At 42.3% G+C, this 22,456-nt stretch overlaps 1 protein-coding gene across 2 annotated transcripts in view; it reads left to right on the forward strand.

The window, feature by feature from the left end:
- The window catches only part of RASGRF1 (Ras protein specific guanine nucleotide releasing factor 1), a 686,570-nt gene that overhangs the window by 657,318 nt on the left and 6,796 nt on the right, over positions 1 to 22,456 (forward strand). For both annotated transcript variants that reach the window (XM_078682942.1, XM_078682943.1), the window contains one exon: positions 12,409 to 12,477. In XM_078682942.1, the coding sequence (XP_078539068.1) occupies positions 12,409 to 12,477 (69 nt within the window). The remainder of the gene's footprint in view (positions 1 to 12,408; positions 12,478 to 22,456) is intronic.

Below are 22,456 nucleotides of genomic sequence, written 5' to 3' on the forward strand. Positions count from 1 at the left end.
ACAATCTTAAGTTATGTACAAATTGAAAAGTGATTATACACCCTCTTATAGACATTATGTGATCTTATATATACACTTCTCCGGAAACAATTTATTTTTTCATCAATACAGAGCGCTGGACACAGCTTCATAGGTTGCCACACAAAACTCTAACTACAATTTTTATAGCTTGTCGAGTTGCAGCTTTAAAGACTGACTCTTGCCTGAAATCGCATCTATCGATATCTCTTCACATCTAATATATATAACTGAAAAGAAAGCCTTACATCATGTCCATATCAATCACAACTGTAGAGACAGGCTCACATCTTGTTTACATAAAGGCTTAATTCCAGATTAGGCATCACATTAATATGCACCTCTACGGTCAGTCTCAAACTGTCTCAACAAAACGAGCTAAAAAACCAATATATACACACTTAAATACATCACTTCTTGTATATTCACTTCTTGAGCTACAGTCTTTTATTTAATCAAGGGGAGGGGCCTGGGGTAGAAAGGAGGGAAGGGCAGGGGGCCATGGAGAGGGGAGCAGGAGAAGCCCCAGGGACTGGGAGAATACATAACATTGCTTGTGATGCGCGAGAAGGTGCAAACAACATACATACTCGGAGGGAAAAGACGCGAGTCCCAGTCAGAAGTGGCCGCTGGACAGACGCGCCTGCATATGTGACTCTTAGAGTATATCCATTCGTATCCCTTCCCTATGTATATAGAGATAACTCTAATCACTAGTATATGCAGTAGACCTTTGCACTCTCCTCCATTCCTATGTGACTCTTAGAGTATATCCATACGTATCCCTTCCCTATGTATATAGAGATAACTCTAGTCACTAGTATATGCAGTAGACCTTTGCACTCTCTACCATTTCTATGTGACTCTTAGAGTATATCCATCCGTATCCCTTCCCTATGTATATAGAGATAACTCTAGTCACTAGTATATGCAGTAGACCTTGGTACTCTCTCCCATTCCTATGTGACTCTGAGAGTATATCCATCCGTATCCCTTCCCTATGTATATAGAGATAACCCTAATCACTAGTATATGCAGTAGACCTTTGTACTCTCTACCATTTCTATGTGACTCTTAGAGTATATCCATCCGTATCCATTCCCTATGTATATAGAGATAACTCTAATCACTAGTATATGCAGGAGACCTTTGTACTCTCTACCATTCCTATGTGACTCTTAGAGTATATCCAGACGTAGCCCCTCCCTATGTACATAGAGATAACTCTAATCACCAGTCTCTTCTTTGTGTGACTTTACATCTTGTACATTTGCAATTTTTTCTGTTTGTATCTTTTATGTAACGCATGTAATCCTTAGTCCCTATGTTTTGCAACTGGTTCTTATGTAAAGCGCTCTGACACCTTCGGGTAAAGGTCGCGCTATATAAAATCGCATTAAATAAATAAATAAATAAATAAAATAGAAGGAGAGCTCCAGAGACAGAGCCATTTTTCTTATATATCCTTCTCTAGCTACAATCTCATAGCTTGAAGAGGTACTTACGGCTGTAGAGATGGGCTCTTGCCTCAATTCTCATCTGTACACAACTCTTGAGAAAGTTTCACATCTCATCCCAAACCAGCTGATACGAACATGCTACCAGTATACAATCTCATATTTATTTACAATTGGCTCAGAGGACAGTCTTACATTTCACCAGTGTATAGCTGAAGTGACAGTCTGATATCTTGTAGACATTCAGCTCTTAAGACAGTGCCTTACAGCGTGAATATACAGTTTTCGAGAAGCTTGGACATCTGTTGAAACAATCTAATATTCACTATATGTGTAGCTCTCCACACTTTCTTAGAAAGGCTATATATAGCATTCTAGATAGAGTTAGCCTCTTGAAAATATATAGCTCAATAGACACTTGCATTTTATTTTTGTACGTCATATTGTTTTTATTATTAAGTTTCCACAGTCCAAGGCCACCTTGAAATTTGTTGGGGACAAAGAAGAATTAGGGAGAGAAATTTAGAAAAAATGCGTGAGGAAACAAGGGAGGGAAGGAAAGGTTAAAGAGAATAAAAGGGGCTGATGAGAAAGGAGATAAAGGAAATTCGGTGTAAAAGAGCATTTGAGAGAAGGAATAAGATGCTATGTCAAACAGCGGATGCTACAAAAATATTAGAAGCCCTCTACTTCCAGTACGGACCATTTATGTGGTACCATCACAAACTGGATTATCTCATCACCAAAGGCCTTGCATTTGTGTTACTTACAGTTTCAAAGCAGTCTGACATTTCACACCAACAGATTTCCCCCAAAGATGCTTCCTGAAAGCAAGATATCTGAATTATGGTACCATCAATGACACATAACATTAAATACATTTGCACAAAACACTTCAGTGTGAAATTTTATTTGGTTATTTATTTAATGTATTTGTATCACATAGCTTATAGCTGCCCAGAGCCCCTTTCGTGGGAATTTATGAAGTGCCTCATTCACAAAGGTAAAACAACATGTCCATATTTACTTATGCTCCAGAACACTTTTAGTGGGAAGACCTGAAGAGCTTCATTCACAAAGTTAACAAAACATGTCCATATTTACTTAAGTGTAGACCTGCTCCTAGATTCAGGTACGACTCTCCACTTTTTGCTATTCATCATTTCCGAGTGGAGGTTTACAGTGCGGTGTAGACTTACAAGTCTCAGAGTCTTCTAAAACAAGTTCTAAAGGGTAAAGTTACTACAAGTAACTTTTCAGCTGACCTCCAAGATCTCCATCCCTGTGGTGGAGATCTCCCTATGGGAGAGTATAAGGAAACTGAATAAATGGTATTTTTAAAAAAATCATTAAAAAATATCTTAAAGTATACATATGGAATAATTTAAAATATTTTGAATTAACCTGGTACTAATAAAGACAAATGTTACGGTACATTTACTCAAATAAAATATGTATTAAATGTTAAAATAATTTAGATACATTTATTTTATTTTATTATAAATATTCATTCTAAACAATAATTTAAAAAGAAAATGACCCACCCTTACTAAAACTTTTACAGAGTCAACAAAATAAAATCTAAACATATGACTGCCCAAAGCTAACCTCATCAATATTTAACCAGCTGTTCTTGTTTAGCCATCAGTCTTATATCCTGTAGACATGGGTTCAGATCACATCATTGGCTCCACACGCTATATTGTTGATATGTGCTAGGAATATATGCTGTACAAAAGGGGGTGGTGATGGACGGAGCATCTGAACCAATCAAACACTCACACCCAGTCAACAGATCTGGGTTTAATCCATCACCGTTCTTTAGCCCACTCTGCCTCCCCAGTTCAGACATGGCCATATGCAAATCAGTCTGACTCTGTGCCTCATGGGAACAGTCCAGCCCGAACTGCCAAGCCATGCCTTCCCTGGACCGGAAACAAGCTTCCGAGGACCGGTTTCTGGCATTTCAGCCGTCTTCAGCCCGGCTTGGTTGAATCCAGTGGCAAAGTGAGCAAGGGACTCACGTCTGAGCATACCCTGCCAACTTATGGCAAACAAAGCGGTACAAAAGGGGGTGGTGATAGACGGAGCATCTGAACCATTCAAACACTCACACCCAGTCAACAGATCTGGGTTTAATCCATCACCCTTCTTTAGCCCACTCTGCCACCCCAGTTCAGACATGGCCATATGCAAATCAGTCTGACCCTGTGCCTCATGGGAACAGTCCAGCCCGAACTGCCAAGCGATGCCCTCCCTGGACCGGAAACAAGCTTCCGAGGACCAGTTTCTGGCATTTCAGCCGTCTTCAGCCCGGCTTGCTTGAATCCAGTGGCAAAGTGAGCAAGGGACTCGCATCTGAGCATACTCTGCCAACTTATGGCGAACAAAGCAGTACAAAAGATGGTGGTGATGGACGGAGCATCGGAACCAATCAAACACTCACACCCAGTCAACAGATCTGGGTTTAATCCATCACCGTTCTTTAGCCCACTCTGCCACCCCAGTTCAGACATGGCCATATGCAAATCAGTCTGACCCTGTGCCAGCCGAACTGCCAAGCCATGCCCTCCCTGGACCGGAAACAAGCTTCCGAGGAACGGTTTCTTGCATTTCAGCCGTCTTCAGCCCGGCTTGCTTGAATCCAGTGGCAAAGTGAGCAAGGGACGGCTGATTAGCCAGAAATTGGTCCCAGGATGCTTGTTTCCGGTCCAGGGAAGACATGGCTTGGCAGTTCGGGCTGGACTGTTCCCATGAGGCACAGGGTCAGACTAATTTGCATATGACCCTGTGCCTCATGGGAACAGTCCAGCCCGAACTGCCAAGCCATGCCCTCCCTGGACTGGAAACAAGCTTCCGAGGACCGGTTTCTGGCATTTCAGCCGTCTTCAGCCCGGCTTGCTTGAATCCAGTGGCAAAGTGAGCAAGGGACTCACATCTGAGCATACTCTGCCAACTTATGGCGAACAAAGCGGTACAAAAGGGGGTGGTGATGGACGGAACATCGGAACCAATCAAACACTCACACCCAGTCAACAGATCTGGGTTTAATCCATCACCGTTCTTTAGCCCACTCTGCCACCCCAGTTCAGACATCGCCATATGCAAATCAGTCTGACCCTGTGCCAGCCCGAACTGCCAAGCCATGCCCTCCCTGGACCGGAAACAAGCTTCCGAGGAACGGTTTCTTGCATTTCAGCCGTCTTCAGCCCCGCTTGCTTGAATCCAGTGGCAAAGTGAGCAAGGGACGGCTGATTAGCCAGAAACTGGTCCCAGGATGCTTGTTTCCGGTCCAGGGAAGACATGGCTTGGCAGTTCCGGCTGGACTGTTCCCATGAGGCACAGGGTCAGACTAATTTGCATATGACCCTGTGCCTCATGGGAACAGTCCAGCCCGAACTGCCAAGCCATGCCCTCCCTGGACCGGAAACAAGCTTCCGAGGACCGGTTTCTGGCATTTCAGCCGTCTTCAGCCCGGCTTGCTTGAATCCAGTGGCAAAGTGAGCAAGTGACTCACATCTGAGCATACTCTGCCAAATTATGGCGAACAAAGCGGTACAAAAGGTGGTGGTGATGGACGGAACATCGGAACCAATCAAACACTCACACCCAGTCAACAGATCTGGGTTTAATCCATCACTGTTCTTTAGCCCACTCTGCCACCCCAGTTCAGACATGGCCATATGCAAATCAGTCTGACCCTGTGCCAGCCCGAACTGCCAAGCCATGCCCTCCCTGGACCGGAAACAAGCTTCCGAGGAACGGTTTCTGGCATTTCAGCCGTCTTCAGCCCGGCTTGCTTGAATCCAGTGGCAATGTGAGCAAGGGACGGCTGATTAGCCAGAAACTGGTCCCAGGATGCTTGTTTCCGGTCCAGGGAAGACATGGCTTGGCAGTTCGGGCTGGACTGTTCCCATGAGGCACAGGGTCAGACTGATTTGCATATGGCCATGTCTGAACTGGGGTGGTAGAGTTAGCTGAGAAATGATGATGGATTAAACCCAGATCAGTTGACTAGGAGTTTGTGCTTGCAATGTTCAACACTCCGTCCATCATCCCCTTTGGTTTTACTCTTTCTGACTCTGGCTTCTCTACGAGCTGCGCCATCAAGAATCCTTAAAGAATATAAGGCTCCGTACCAGGATCTGTTTTTCCTAAGAGCTGATCCCCCATCAGACTCTGTTATTGTAGCCGATGCTCACAAGACTCACTCTATCGCCTCCTCATCGACAGTTCCTTCGGATAAGGACAGCAAGCAGATAGACTACATAGGTAAGAAAATGTGCGTAACATCTGCCTCCTTTATGAAAGTTGCAAAAGAAACAATTGATGGACGGAATGCTAGAAAATGCAAACTTTCACCCCCAGTCACAAGGATCTGGGTTTAATCCATCATTTATTGCTCACCACACCACCCCAGTTTGAACCCAGTCATATGCAAATCAGTCTTGACTCTGTTCCTTGTGGGAACAGTCCAGCCGGAACGGCCAAGCCAGGTCCTTCCTGGACCAGAAACAAGTATCCTGGGACCGGTTTCAGGGCATCACCATTCATTAGCCAGGCTAGCGTGAATCCAGTGGTGTAGTGAGCTAATGTGTCTGAAATGAAGTAACGACTACGGACTACGATTAACTTTAGGTGTGTCACCTATCATAGTGAGCACCAGAAATCAGAATTTGGATTGCACTATGCATACTGGAGACTAAATATGTCGCGCTTTGAGTAATTATGGACTTTTAATGAAAGTGGGAGACAAACTAAAGGTTTTCCTTGAGAATACTTGCTATTATGGAATGAATACATGCCAATTTGAAAGTGTTTGATGTAATGATCCAGGTACTTCCGTGACCATCATAAGATTGGAGTAATTTGATGACTGCCCTGATGAATCCCTATTCAGGGCGAAACGCGTTGGCTGCACTCTGGGTGTACTATTACATCACTTCACGCCATATGTGGTCCAAGAATCCATTCAAGGATCATATTTAACATCATTTGAAGAGTCTGGATTGATTCATCTATTGTACATTTTGAAATGTTTGTTGCCTCTCTGTGCTTTTTAAATTTTTTTTATATATATATATATATATATATATATATATATATATATGCAGCTGCTGCAGCTTCCCGAAGCTCCGTGTTGAATCGACCAAGGAAAACCACACGAATCCAATGTAAATGAAGGCACAAAGTTTTATTTAAAAGTTGAGCTTAACAAGAATCTGACGCGTTTCGGGCATCCGCCCTTGCTCACAGACAGTCAGAAAGTAAGACAACCACATTTAAATACCCAGTGCTTCACAGTTTTTTTCAATTAACATTTTTTTCTCTCTTTCTCTAGCATTGCACCATGTGATAGTAGAGATAAAGGACATACTACATTTTTTAGTACTGTGGGGTCTGTTTTCCAAACAAATTATTTATCACGGTCTGTTGTTCACTAATTTAAAAAATGGTTAAAATCCACATTATTTAGAAATGACTCCATTGTTTTTTAGAAATACATCTAGTAACCTGCATAAAGTAGATCAGACACTTAGTGGTGTAGATCAAACAACATAAATGCATATAATGCTGTAAAAATCCAATTGAGTAATGCTATATTAAAAACATTAAAATACAATACAGAATAGTAAATAGGACCTTGTCAATGTGCAAATAAGTAATAAAGTGCAATTTATAGAAGTCTTTATAAAGTGCTAATGCAAAGTGCAAATACCATAACTCTTTGAAAGTTATTATGAAGTGCAAATGCATAGTGCAAATACCACAATTCTCTATGTAGTTGAATAAAGTGACAAATGCAATTAGTGCAAATTGAGCAAGAATGTAAACAATTGGGTATAGTCCAAGAAGACAAGGTTCTTATGTATTCGAATATAATATAGCAACAACAAATTTAAATACCTATAATGCAGATAAGAACAATGGTCAAAATATCAAACTAAAAAGAGTGGAATAATAGTGAAACAAGACCGCTGTTGAGTATTCTCAACACAAATATAGGTAAAAAAAACAGGAATTAACAGATAGTACCCAATGGCTATGTCCAAAATATGAATAAAATAAAGTTTTACCCAAAATAAAATAAGAGAAAACTTATATGATAACAACCATGAAACCATATGTGATGGGAAAACGGGGAAGTGATAAATAAACGAAATTCTGTAAAGAATTGAACCGTGAAGGTGTATGGCGGCTGACACTTAAACTAACCCAGAATAATACGCAAAGAAGTTTACAGGAAAACATGCAAATCATCCGTAGTATTAAGCCCGTTTGCAAATTTGCTATCTAATTTCAAAATGAATTGAGTCTCAAGTCTCCTAAGCATCCTATCTCTATCACCGCCCCCAAGAGGTTCATCCACTGAGGCGATGACAAAGTAAGTCAGGCATTGTAGATCATTTTTGTGATTGGTTTTAAAATGCCTGGCCACCGGATATGATGGGTCATTGTTTACGATGGCCCGAAGGTGTTGGAGAATCCTGACATGCACAGGCTGTCGTGTACTACCGACATATCTAAGTCGACATGTGCATGTCAGCACATAGATGGCAAATTCGGTCTTACAGGTAAACTGACCCTTGATGTTAACTGGGTCAGGGCTGAAAGGTGTATAATATTGGGTAGTTGTTTTGCCAAATTTGCACGCCCTGCAGGAGGTGCAACGTTTGAATCCAAATCGGGATTTCATCCACTCAACTTTTTTCCTAAGTTCAGGGAAATCATGACAAATGTGAGTCCTAAGGGAAGGGCCCTTCCGAAAGGTCACAATAGGACCATCAGGCAGTCTGGGTTTTAATACCAAATCAGTTTTTAAAACTGACCATCTTTGTGTTACAATGGATTTGATTTGTCTAGCTTGTCTGCTATAGGCAGTTATGAGCCTCGGTGCCTCGGTATTGTCTTCAGAGATGCTGTCTAATTTGTTGTTATGTGTTGGATCAAGCAGGGAATCACGGGTTCTGCTCTTGGCTTTTTGCACTGCCAATTTTAGGACAGATTCACGGTAACCCCTCTGCCTGAATCTATCCAAAGCTTCCAAGGTGCAGACTTCAAAATCATTTTCTGTACTACATATTCTTTTAATCCTGAGTAGCTCACCTAACGGAATATTGTCAACTACATGTCGCAGATGTGCACTGCTGGCGTGAAGGACACTGTTGCCAGCAATGCTTTTTCTATGTAGTTTAGTAGCTAGGTGCCCATTGTGTACAAATATTTTGACATCCAGAAACTCTGCCTCACAATTACTGATGGATTTAGTAAATTTCAGGTTTTCATGATTAGTGTTTACATTTGTAATAAAATTGTCTGCACTAATGAAATCTCCACGCCATAAAACAAAAACATCATCAATATAACGAATCCATAATAAAACATGTTCATCAAAAATAATCGCATGTTGTTGCCTGAGGACCTGCTCCTCCCACCAGCCGACGTGTAAACACGCATAGCTGGGAGAGAAGCAGGCCCCCATAGCAACTCCACGCTTCTGAACATAAATATCACTCCCAAATAAAAAGAAATTGTTATTGAGACACCAGGTGGTTAACTCCATTAATACTTTGTTGTGACAGTAGCAATTCATAGGTCTTTTGCCAAGAAAGAAATCAAGCGCTTTAAGACCAGTTGTATGCTCTATGCTCGTATAGAGCGATTCTATGTCCAAAGTAATCATTAACATGTCATCGCTCCATGGGATGTTATTAATTTTAGCAATGAAATCACCCGTGTCCTTCACATAGGTAGGTAAATTTTTAACTAAGTCCTGCAGGAAATAGTCAATGTATTGTGTAACATGCTCTGCCACCCCCCCCCCGATGGCCGAGATGATAGGTCGGCCGGGGACAGGTGTAACCTGCTTGTGAATCTTTGGGAGTAGATATAGCTTGGGCAATATTGGAAACTCCACATGACGAAAGTCAAACTCCTGAGAGGAGATCATGCCATCTCTTTTGCATTTAAATAGCAACTTTTTTAAAACGTCCTTGGCATCATTGAATTGTTTGATGTTAGTTCTAGAATAACAAGTAAGGTCGTTTAATTGTCTCTTTGCTTCTTCAATATAGGCTTCTTGAGGCCAAATGACTACATTGCCCCCCTTGTCTGCAGTAGTCACAATGATATTGTGGTCATTTCCTAATTTTTTGATGAGCGAAAAATAATCTTTCTCATGTTTGCTTTTATAACGTTTCTTATGTTTAATCTTGTGATGTAATTGTTTACGGTCCTCAACCACCACGTCCTGGAATACATCAATAGAGTCCCTAGGCATGGTGGGATTAAACTTAGACTTAGGTTTGAATGGGCTGATGTTTGCTCCTACTTGTGAAATGGATGCCGCTCTCAATTCTTCCTGAGTAGATATTGTATCAGGAGATATTGTAGTATCAGAGGCCAAATGATGCAGTGCCAACAATGGTTTGGTGTATTTAGCAGGCAATACCGGAGGTACATTGTCAATCTCACTATTGCCTGAACGTTCTTTTTCCTTTTCATTTAAGCCTTCCTTTATGTTAAAGAATTTTTTGATTTTTAGTTTTCTAATGAACAAGTAGACATCAACACGGGTTTTTGCATAGTTAAAGTCAGATGCTGGACAGTATGTTAGTCCCAGGCTCAAAAGTTGTTTTTCTGCTTCAGTTAGGGTAACAGTTGACAAATTAATAACAGTGTTGTCACTTATCTGTTTTTGCGCCAATATTGTCGCTTTGTTTTTTTGGGCGATTTTGCGCTTTTTCCTGCGCCCACCCCTCCTTTTGTTGCATCTGGCTCGCTTGGCTGCTTTTGCTGCCCCTTTTGTTGATGTTTGGTCCGAGGCCTTAATGTCTGTAACCGATCCGAGACTAAAAAATCCATTTCCTCACCAAGATCAAGGATCAAAGAATTAGTATCACACGGAGTATTACCATCTTCATCAGATGTTGGGCCACTTGTTAATGATTCATCTTCGCTTATTTCCTGGTTGTCACTCATTGTAAATGGTGCCTGGGCCGAGGTAGAAGCTCCCGCTTGACTTGTGCTTTTATTCTTGTCTTGTTTAGCTTGCTGAGCTTGTTGCGCCAATTTGGTTCGTTTGGCGCTTTCAAACAACATAAATGCATATAATGCTGTAAAAATCCAATTGAGTAATGCTATATTAAAAAACATTAAAATACAATACAGAATAGTAAATAGGACCTTTTCAATGTGCAAATAAGCAATAAAGTGCAATTTATAGAAGTCTTTATAAAGTGCCAATGCAAAGTGCAAATGCCATAACTCTCTGAAAGTTATTATAAAGTGCAAATGCATAGTGCAAATACCACAATTCTCTATGTAGTTGAATAAAGTGACAAATGCAATTAGTGCAAATTGAGCAAGAATGTAAACAATTGGGTATAGTCCAAGAAGACAAGGTTCTTATGTATTCGAATATAATATAGCAACAACAAATGTAAATACCTATAATGCAGATAAGAACAATGGTCAAAATATCAAACTAAAAAGAGTGGAATAATAGTGAAACAAGACCGCTGTTGAGTATTCTCAACACAAATATAGGTAAAAAAAAGGAATTAACAGATAGTACCCAATGGCTATGTCCAAAATATGAATAAAATAAAGTGTTACCCAAAATAAAAGAAGAGAAAACTTATATGATAACAACCATGAAACCATATGTGATGGGAAAACGGGGAAGTGATAAATAAACGAAATTCTGTAAAGAATTGAACCGTGAAAGTGTATGGCGGCTGACACTTAAACTAACCCAGAATAATAAGCAAAGAAGTTTACAGGAAAACATGCAAATCATCCGTAGTATTAAGCCCGTTTGGAAATTTGCTATCTAATTCCAAAATGAATTGAGTCTCAAGTCTCCTAAGCATCCTATCTCTATCACCGCCCCTAAGAGGTTTATCCACTGAGGCGATGACAAAGTAAGTCAGGCATTGTAGACCATTTTTGTGATTGGTTTTAAAATGCCTGGCCACCGGATATGATGGGTCATTGTTTACGATGGCCCGAAGGTGTTGGAGAATCCTGACATGCACAGGCTGTCGTGTACTACCGACATATCTAAGTCCACATGTGCATGTCAGCACATAGATGGCAAATTCGGTTTTACAGGTAAACTGACCCTTGATGTTAACTGGGTCAGGGCTGAAAGGTGTATAATATTGGGTAGTTGTTTTGCCAAATTTGCACGCCCTGCAGGAGGTGCAACGTTTGAATCCAAATCGGGATTTCATCCACTCAACTTTTTTCCTAAGTTCAGGGAAATCATGACAAATGTGAGTCCTAAGGGAAGGGCCCTTCCGAAAGGTCACAATAGGACCATCAGGCAGTCTGGGTTATAATACCAAATCAGTTTTTAAAACTGACCATCTTTGTGTTACAATGGATTTGATTTGTCTAGCTTGTCTGCTACAGGCAGTTATGAGCCTCGGTGCCTCGGTATTGTCCAATCAATGAAATGTCCAATCAATGAAATGTGTCTCCAGAAGAAGGACACAGTCAGACGCCCGTGCATGTATAATGTTCCACTTTGGACCGTGACAAAGGCCCGGCTTGGCCGAAACACATTGGAAGCGCCTATATATATATATTGATTTTAATATGTCCTCCGGGGTCCCCGCACATGGGCGGGACTATTCAATGCTTATGACTGATGAGACTTCTCCTGGAAGAGAACTAGGATTACAGGTAAGCAATTTATCCTTTCTGTATACAGCCACTCAGTTGATCACAATTGTACATCCAACCTACCAAACAAATCCTTGTTCTTCACTGTAGCTGTTCTTATATCATATTTCACGAATTTCTTCCAAATCGTCAACTGACTTACAGTGTGTGTGTTAACAAGCAGCAGTGCATTGATCTGTTTGTGCATCTTGAAGAACATAGCAATAATTTACCTTATCTTTCTTTTTCTTTTTCTTCTTAGATTTCACATATTATCAGAGAAATTCGACAGTTCCAGCAGACAGCCTACAAAATTGAACATCAGCCTAAGGTACTAAACCCCCATATCTCCATTGATAGAAAAAATTCAATAACCTTTACCCACATTATTGAACCCAGAAATATAATCTACTGCACGATATCCACATGATTACATCTACAGAACTGTATCATCCAGAGGACACTTTCACATCTTGCAATGTATCAAAGTACATGTCTTAAGCAAATGTTTCATTAGCCAGGTCACATTGCAGTGCTTTTTTTTGCACTGCATTTGCAATATGACCTGGCCCCATGTTTGCTATTTTTCGGCTATATCAGTCTACCACACCGCAAAGGGACCCATTTGCAAGCATCAGTGAAATCTTACAAATAGCTATCACTATAAAGATAGAGGCCTAAACAGGAACGGTAGACTTCCATCTCTGAATTTACATTAGGAAAGTCCCAGTAATGTGACCAATGTCCTTTGTAAAAAAAGAAGCCACAGTATTTAAAAAAAAAAGAGGCATATTTCAAAATAGATATAAAGGGGAGCAGACAGCAGCACAAGGGAGCGTTCACTGACAGCTTCCACTTTGTAAACGGTTGTTGAGTGACAAGTGTCAAGGTTGCGTTGCTTTGCGACTACAGAAGAGATGGCAACCCATTGATGCATGTACTAGCCAATTGCAAGAAAGTGGAGAATGCCTCTTTACCATCCAATTTTCCTTGCAAATTGCAGAGAATCAACATTTTCACATTTGTGATATATAGAAAAATTTCCCAATTGCATTGTCACTTGTATTGCACTGTTCTTTTATACTCTCATAAAGCGTACAACTTTGTGCAGTCAGGCTATGTAAGGGAAAACCAATTTCTACAATAATTCTGACTGCATCTTACTTGAGCATTATCAGAGACACATATTGTATAAACATCCCAACCCCTGTAATGTTTCCAGAGTATTCCTCCTTCTGTCCTGTATCCTAATTATCACACCATGTGCTGTCTGTTATCACCTCAAACATTCACAGCATCTATCATTATTCCACCCCTGTGTTATTATCACATCAAGTGTCTTTCTCTGGTAAATTCACACCCATTTGTCTGGTAATGACACACTCTCTGCCTTCAGCCTCTCAACAGTGAAGCAAGCAGGCTAAATGCCTGAAAGAGGAGTAGATTCACTTGTGAGGGGGTCGGATTAGGTAGGAATGTATTAATAGAAGCATTATAATAAGCCATTTGTTGTACACATATGCCACTGTATAGTCTCTACATGCTCCAGTGAACTTGTCTGTGCACTTCTCTGCACAAGCCCACGTGCATGTTTTTGAACACCACAACGTACAGACGACTGTCAGTAACTATTTGTGCCATCTGTATATGTTATGAGGCAATGCTATAATTGGTGGCGACTAGGGTGCCACTTACATGATACTTCCAGATCTGCCTTAAAACAGAATGGGATATTGCCATGGTGTTCTCAATGTTATAAATACCTATCAGCACATCACATACTTTGGAGCACACCACACACCTCGCTTTCCTTGGCAGGAGAGAGTTCTCATATTTGCAAGCTAATACTATTTCTTGTCGCCGTGGATGAGCCATGGAAAGAATACATTTTAGGTATGGTGACGTCAGCACGGTTCAGTCCCTTTAAGAATTGTGAGCTCTGACAAGATCTTCCAGAATGCTCTTCCTGAAGTACAACTGCTCAGTTTTATTTGATATGCTTTATGTAGGTGTCTGATTTCGAGTTGAGTCATGTTAGTTATAATTTTCATCAATTTTAGGTTGCCCTTTGGTCTGAGTCCATTATTTTGTAAAATCATACTCTTATTTGTGCTCTGGAAGCTAACGCTGTTGCCCTGATGACATCCAATGAAACATTAGCTAAAAACGTAGCTTCCTTCTGCAGAAGGATCTCTGAACAATCCTTCTCTTCCTATATCACCTCCGAAAGCATTTTGAATCCTCGGAACAGCAAGTGACAGGCGCAGGTAGCTTAAGTCATAGCTATTAAATATAAATTATTAGCCGAGAAAGATTTTTTCAGTGCACTATCCACTTTTTGGTCAAAAGCCTCGGTGGACATGCATTCATCTGATTGATAGCTGTCATGCCAAATAGTGGGGCAAAGATTTAATCCACCTTGACATCAAGGCATGACCTCCTCCCCGTTCAATAAGTTATAGGTTTTTTGTAAAAACTTTGGCACAGAGCAGTAGTTAATATCCCTTTATTATCTGAATATCAACTCTTTTATTCTGTTATGGAGTAGTAGGGCCAGCACAGGAAGATTTGAACGCTGAAGGAGGCCTCTATCTACATCAATGTATTTATCTGACAAGGTAGCACTGAGTGCTCCATGGAAAAATCAGTGTTAGATTCATGTGATTTGTCAGGCATTGTTTTCTTGTGATTACTTAAGGCCTTTGCTACAGCTCATGGCCTGAATCTGAGAGGCTGTAAGCAATGAAGGGTTGTCAGTAGTCTTAGACTGCCTCTGCCATCTACTGAACCCATGCCCCCTCCCCAGAAAAGAGAGAGGAAGATATTACATTCTTTCTCTTCTGGATCTTCTTGCCATTGCCCAAGTAAACGTGTGAAACAGACATTCCACGAAGTCTAGCCCCGTTTAAATAAGACTCATAACCAATAACCCAGTGGAACAAAATGACCTATGAAAACTGCAAAAATTTTAAGAGCCACCTGGGGCCTCTTACCTGCCCATCCGCTATTCTTTCCTTCATTAGCAGGTGCCCCCACCTCCCGGTCAACTGGCATCTTCTCCTACCATTCGGCACCCGAAAGAAGAAGAGCATGCATGTGCTTCCCCTACGTCTGGACGAAGAACCAGTTCTTAACTCCAGAGCTCTGCATCAGAGTCATTGCAGTCCAGCTGCAGGCCTCCCGCTCCATGTGGCAGACTGGAAACACAGAAATGACATATTGTACAATACTCTGGAGCCACAACTCAGTTGTGACCCAAGGAGGCATATTTAGATCAAGACACGATGAAAACAGGAGAATTGGACGTTGGAAGGGAGTTAAATACGGTCTTTTTGATTAGAGTGTATGTCTTTGAGGCCCAGCTCCTCTCATGAAAGTAATTAATCAGGGCAAGGGGACCACCAGGAAGTAATGGTGTTGCTAACATGTTATATTTTTACTGTTCCGGCTTTAAAATGCATCACATTGGTTCTCTGTAGGTGGTTACCCCCACTTTTTGCCTGGTATCAGGTGCAGCTTTGACTAGAGTGTGCTTGGATCCTTCTAACCAGGTCCCCTGTACCAGTGTTCCTTCCCTAAACTATACAATGGGTCCACAATTGGCACCCCCTTAAGCATCCCCTGTAAGTCACTAGTAAGTGGTACCCCTGGTACCTAGGACATTGGACATAAAAAGATGCGGCAGCATGAATTGTGCCACCCTAAGGGACCCCTCACCAAGCTCATGCACACTGCCACTGCAGCCTGCGTGTCTTGTTGCAGAGAAAACTGAAGAGTCGACATGGCACACATCTCTGTGTGCCATGTCAGCAAAGCACTGCTTTGTATAGGTAAGTCACCCCTACGGCAGGCCTTACAGGCCGAAGGCTGGGTGCACTATACCCATATGTAGGCCATCTGCCTGAAAGGATGTGTCGCCGTGATATCTAAGTTCACCCTTAGATTTTACAAGTGCTCAGGGAAGCCATGATGATGACATGGGCTGGACACTCATGATTATGAGTTCCCCACATGATCGCTTCACTGTACCCCAAGGTGTTTGGTACCAAGCACCTAATCTTAATAAACCCACAGTAATGCCAGTGTAGAATTTATTGATAAATTCACACGAGGGCACTTTAGAGGTGCCCCCAGAAAACCTACTGACTACTAGTGTGTTGACTGACTGTTCTCAGCCAGCCAACCACCACGGACAGGTTTATGACCTCCTGAGGTGAGAGCCTTCGACTCGGAAGACAGGAACAAAGTTTGCTCTGGGCAGAGGTGTTCACATGTCCTCTAAGCAGGATGGACATTCTAAGGCAGGAAGCTTCAAAGGCACTGCCGCATTTGTAATGTGACCTGGGCCTCTCCAGATAGTAGAGGTGCCCACCCCCTTGTCCTGACTTCACTTTTTGGGGACAATACAGGCAGGAAAAGTTATTACATTAGGAGGTGCTCTTATAGTATTTAGTAAATAGTATTTCATGGTAAATAACAAATTCTTAAGGGCCTGTGGCACTGTTTTCAGTGCCACCTACATCTAGATTTACCGAATCGGTAAATTTACCGAATCGGTAAATTTAAGGCCTCCTACATTTCAAAAGCCAAATACCGGTCGTTAATGGCCGAAATCGTCCGTTACCGACCGGTATTTGCCTTCCTACATCGGGCCCTAAATGCTTTACTTAGCTGTGGACATTTTCATCGCAAAGTGTACTTACCTTGAAAGTAAGTTCTTGAGTTTTAAATATATAATGTGTTCTTTTTCTAAATTGGTGTGAGATTTATTCTTTAAGTGTGTGTCTCATTTATTGCCTGTGTGAGTACAACAAAGGTTAGTACTACCATCTGATAGGCAGGCCAGGACTGGCCGTTGCGGGCACCGGGCAATCCCCCGGTGCGCCGCAAGGGTGGGGGCCGGTTTTGGACCCTGAGGGCTATTTTTGTTACAGGGCCGTTTTTTTCAGCGTAGCTGCAAAATCGGCCCTGTAACAAAATCGGCCGAAAACCAGCCCCGGCCAAGAGCTCGGTTGCACCCCCAGGAGGCCGGCCGAGCACTTGCCAGGGCCGGTTTGGGTTCTCAGTTCGGCCCTGCTGATAAGCCTAACTGCTTGTCCACACTGCCACAAAAGGGAGTGTTAGTATTATCTGTTTTGGCCACTTTAAATCAACTGGGGACCCATTGGACTCTCGGCACAGTGTACTTCGTTTTAGTACACTATATAGAAAGCAAGTGTCCTACATCTCAGTTTACATTTAGAAGCATTCAAGCATATCAGGCGTCTGGTCTCGGGTTCTCTCATTGGACGATACTGTTAAAGTTGGAGCTGCCAAAATCATGATGGTTGCTACTGCCTGACAAGCCGACACTACAACAGCAGATGCCACCCATAAGATACCAGTAACACTTGAATGGCCATCACCCCCAGTGCCAGACCCTCAACTTCAAGAATACATCACTATCCTGCTTCTACCTCCCCTCCCAGAGACAAACAAAGTAGTCACACCACAACATCAGTATTTACCGAGCCAGGTTAAGAAAACACCCTCTTGTGGTTGAAAGTGATCCATATTTATAAAGCCTTTATGTTAAATCTATCTACTGTCTCACAGTGATTCTCTCGCTCTGCATTACCAGTGACTGCCTATTCTGACTCAATAAAGGTGAAAACCCCTACTGTAAAAGGAAGAGGGGGAATTTTCACAAGTGTCTTTTGCTAACCAGCTGACCCCAAGTTTGCACCAGTTAAAACTTCTTTATAAGGCATGGACCATACCTGCAATAGCTCAATTACAGCATTTTACCTAGCCAGTTATTACTAATGGATCAGATGCTTTGTTATCTTCTATCAACTCAAGCATCAATACTTTGATGCTTCCTTTATCTCCCACCTTTCAACAAGGGAAGGGGACTAGATTTAACATCTAGATGCTGCTGTGCTTTATTGCTGTCAATATTTTCAATCATATCAGGCCTATTTTAATTCATTACCAGACCTCATTTATGCTTAATTGAATAGAGACAATTAAAAGGCAACTGATGCATATATTTGATTATGGAGTGGATTATATTAATGTGGTATGAAACACTTCATGGCTACCACAACATTATTGAAGTTCAAAAATAAGATAATCCCATAGAAATATGTGTCAATCAGTATATTACACATGTAAATAAGTTTGGTATTCATGCAAACTAGCCTTTTATACATGGGAACCAGAATGGCATGCTTGCAAACCAGCATATAAAGCTTTCAAACCAATAGACGGTACCATACAACTAATATATTACAGGTACAAACCAGTATATTAAAAAAATGAACCACAGTATTATTGATACAAACCATGCAGTTTGCAAATGTACCAATACATTATGAATGCAAACCACTATGTAATGCTTTCTAACCAATAGGTTCGAAGATATTACATGCACAAACCAGTACAACAGTGGCCCAATATAGTATACGTATGAATCTGTTAATTAAACATGGACATCTATATATAACTCTTGCAAATTGATGTGATGCACGTCAGTGAGTGTGCTATGGATACAACCAGTACAATATGGGAGAACATCAATACATTATGCATCTCAGCTAATATGTTAGGCATGTTGAGCATTGTATTACTGATGCACAGCACTAAGGTATGCATGTAAATCACAGTATGTCTATGAACAAATTCATTAAGAAGACAAACCAATAAGGTATGCCTACAAACCAGTATAGTGTGCATGCAACCCACTGTTTAATACATAGACTAGTATTTATTCTGTATAAACCAATGCACTAAATTGACACAGCAGTGTGCTGTTGATATAAACTGGTATATCGGGAATATTAACTGCACACCTTAAACCATATACTTTGTCACACAAACCAATGTGCTTGATCAGTCTACCAGTAGGTTACCTGCCATATGGATCACTAAATCACTGTTCCTGTATGCCAGTGGTCTTCAAACTTTTGAATGCCACGCACCCACATGGGAAATGAAATCATTGCCTCCCCCAAACTTTTTCACAATTATTCTATTAAACTGGCAATGTTTACAAATGTCTAAACTTACTTAAACATCGCAGTTAATTTCTGCACTGTTTTAAACATACAAATACATGATTGTCAAGCATACTATTCTGGTCAGGCAGGACTTACTAGCATGCAAAAGTAGCTACAGTGCGATTATTAGAAATGGGGGCAGGGTGTTTGAAGAATATTTGGAGTCCCTTCCCTTTTGACACCTTCTCCCTGCCAGAATATGAATGACAAAAGATGTTAGGCATGAACCATTAGAAAGCAGGTTACTGCCGCTAATTATTTCCCCACTGAAAACAAAGCACTGGTACCAGCATAATGCTTCTTTTGACAAGAGAATGGTGCTCCCCCCCAGGATCACTTCAGGCCCCCCTAGTGGGGCCCGTACCCCCTGTTTGAAGTCCCCTGCTATATACCAACCACTATAGTCCATGTAAACCAATACAACTTGTGTGAATCAGTGCAGTGTGCAAGAAAGGCACAGACAGTATTTTTTCATACATAAGCTTATCCGTTTTCTACGAGAACCACTGCAAAGGATATAAACCAATATGTTTCACAAATGAGGTGACTGATTTTTGGCCTGTTTGGCGCTTCCTAGTTCTAGGCGAAATGCAGTGTGCCGTTAACTTTTACGGGGTCTTTTTGAATCAATACATGTTTAAATTAAAACATTACGTTTTAGGGACCTCCCCCGCTCCCCTAAACTGGGTCTCCTTCACGTAATGGAACAAGTGGGAGGGAATATCTACAAACGCCATCTGCTACTCCTGGGCCTTACAGTAGCCAAACGGGATGTGGCTCGTGCCTGGAAAGACCCCCGGGCTCCTGTGCTGGAGGTGTGGAAGAGAGGGTTGGACTTTACAATGGGGCTGGAACGTCCGGTCTTTGAGGCCAGGGGGTGCCCCCGAAAGCACTTTAAAATATGGCAGCGCTGGGCTGAATATAGAGGGCTATGGCTGGAACCGCCAGTGCTGTGGGACGCCGATGTGGACCACTTACCGATTGATTCTGGGTGAAGGGGCCAACACACTGATTGCGACTCAAGAACTAATACTTTGAATCATACGAACACTGTGCCGGGGGGGGGGATCTGGGAGGGGAGGGCCAGGGTGGGAGTAGGGAGGGGGGAGTTGGTGGGGATCCTTTCCTTTGAAAATGTTGATTGCACTGCTGTTGTTTATTGATTACCTGCTTGTTCATTGGACCCCTGATCCATAGGGGACGGTGACCTGATTATATGCTATTTCAACGAAATAAAATCTGTTATGAAAAAAAAAAAACATTACGTTTTAGTTACCTTTTACAGGCACCATTATTTCTGCACATACATTAAGTGAAGTACATGTTTTTCACTTGAGAAACCCCATACGCTTCTTCTTACAAATAACTGGTATAAGGCAGATCATCATACTCACCCTGACATGTTCTTGTTATTTGCCTAACCATACTCGTAGTTTTGTTTCCAAAACCACTTCTCAAGCTGCACAGTCACTACATATCCTTGGCATTCAGGAGGTGCTAAACTAGTACTCGGTTAGAACGAAAACCCAGTGAGTTTTAATGCAAAAAGATCTATTGATGGACAGAATGCAGAACAATGCCCAGTACAGAGAGCTGGGCCTAAATCCATCGTTGTTTTGCTCACCATGCCATTCAGTTTGAACTCAGCCATATGCAAAGCAGTCTTGACCCTGTGCCTCACAGGAACAGTACAGCCCGAACTGCCAAGCTAGGTCCTCCCTGGACTGGAAACAAGCATCCTAGGATCGGTTTCAGGGTTTCGCCCCTCTTCAGCCAGGATAGCTTGATTCCAGTGGCATGGAGAGCACGGGACTCACGTCTGAGCATACCCGTCCCACTTGTGGTGACAAATGCAAAAAGAACTATTGATGGACAGAATGCAGAACAATGTCATACATTCACCCCAGTACAGAGATCTGGGCCTAAATCCTTCGTTTTTTTGCTCACTATGCCATTCAGTTTGAACCCAGCCATATGCAAATCAGTCTTGACCCTGTGCCTCATGGGAACAGTCCAGCCCGAACTGCCAAGCCAGGTCCTCCCTGGACTGGAAACAAGCATCCCAGGACCGGTTTCGGGGTTTCACCCCTCTTCAGCCAGGATAGCTTGATTCCAGTGGCAGTTCGACCTGGACTGTTCCCATGAGGCACAGGGTCAAGGCTGATTTGCATATGGCCATGTCTGAACTGGGGTGGTGCGGTGAGCAAAAAAACGATGGATTTAGGCCCAGGTCTCTGTACTGGGTGAATGTATGACATTGTTCTGCATTCTGTCCATCAACTGTTGTTTTTGCATTTGTCACCCCGAGTGAGACGGGTATGCTCAGACGTGAGTCCCGTGCTCTCCACGCCACTGGAGTCAAGCTATCCTGGCTGATGACAGCTGACAGCCAGAAACCGGTCCTAGGATGCTTGATTCCGGTCCAGGGAAGACATGGCTTGGCAGTTCGGGCTGGACTGTTCCCACGAGGCACAGGGTCAAGGCTGATTTGCATATGGCATGCCTGAATTGGGGTGGTGAGGTGAGCAAATAAACCATGGATTTAGGCCCAGATCTCTGTACTGGGGTGAATGTATGGCATTGTTCTGCAATCTGTCCATCAACTGTTGTTTTTGCATTTGTCACCCCCAGTGGAACGGGTATGCTCAGACTTGAGTCCCGTGCAAGCTATCGTGGCTGATGACAGCTGATAGCCAGAAACCAGTCCTAGGATGCTTGATTCCGGTCCAGGGAAGACATGGCTTGGCAGTTCGGGCTAGACTGTTCCCATGAGGCACAGGGTCAAGGCTGATTTGCAAATGGCCATCTCTGAACTGGGGTGGTGTGGTGAGCAAAAAAACGATGGATGTAGGCCCAGATTTCTGTACTGGGATGAATGTATGACATTGTTCTGCATTCTGTCCATCACTGTTGTTTTTGCATTTGTCACCCCGAGTGGGACGGGTATGCTCAGATGTGAGTCCCGTGCTCTCCACGCCACTGGAGTCAAGCTATCCTGGCTGATGACGGCTGATAGCCAGAAACCTGTCCTAGGATGCTTGATTCTGGTCCAGGGAAGACATGGCTTGGCAGTTTGGGCTGGACTGTTTCCATGAGGCACAGGGTCAAGGCTGATTTGCATATGGCCATGTCTGAACTGGGGTTGTGTGGTGAGCAAAAAAACGATGGATTTAGGCCCAGATCTCTGTACTGGGGTGAATGTATGACATTGTTCTGCATTCTGTCCATCAACTGTTGTTTTTGCTAGTGAGGTTTAAGGCACATATTTGG

Source organism: Lissotriton helveticus, chromosome 3_1 (assembly GCF_964261635.1).
Source record: "Lissotriton helveticus chromosome 3_1, aLisHel1.1, whole genome shotgun sequence".
NCBI classification, from domain to species: Eukaryota; Metazoa; Chordata; class Amphibia; order Caudata; family Salamandridae; genus Lissotriton; species Lissotriton helveticus.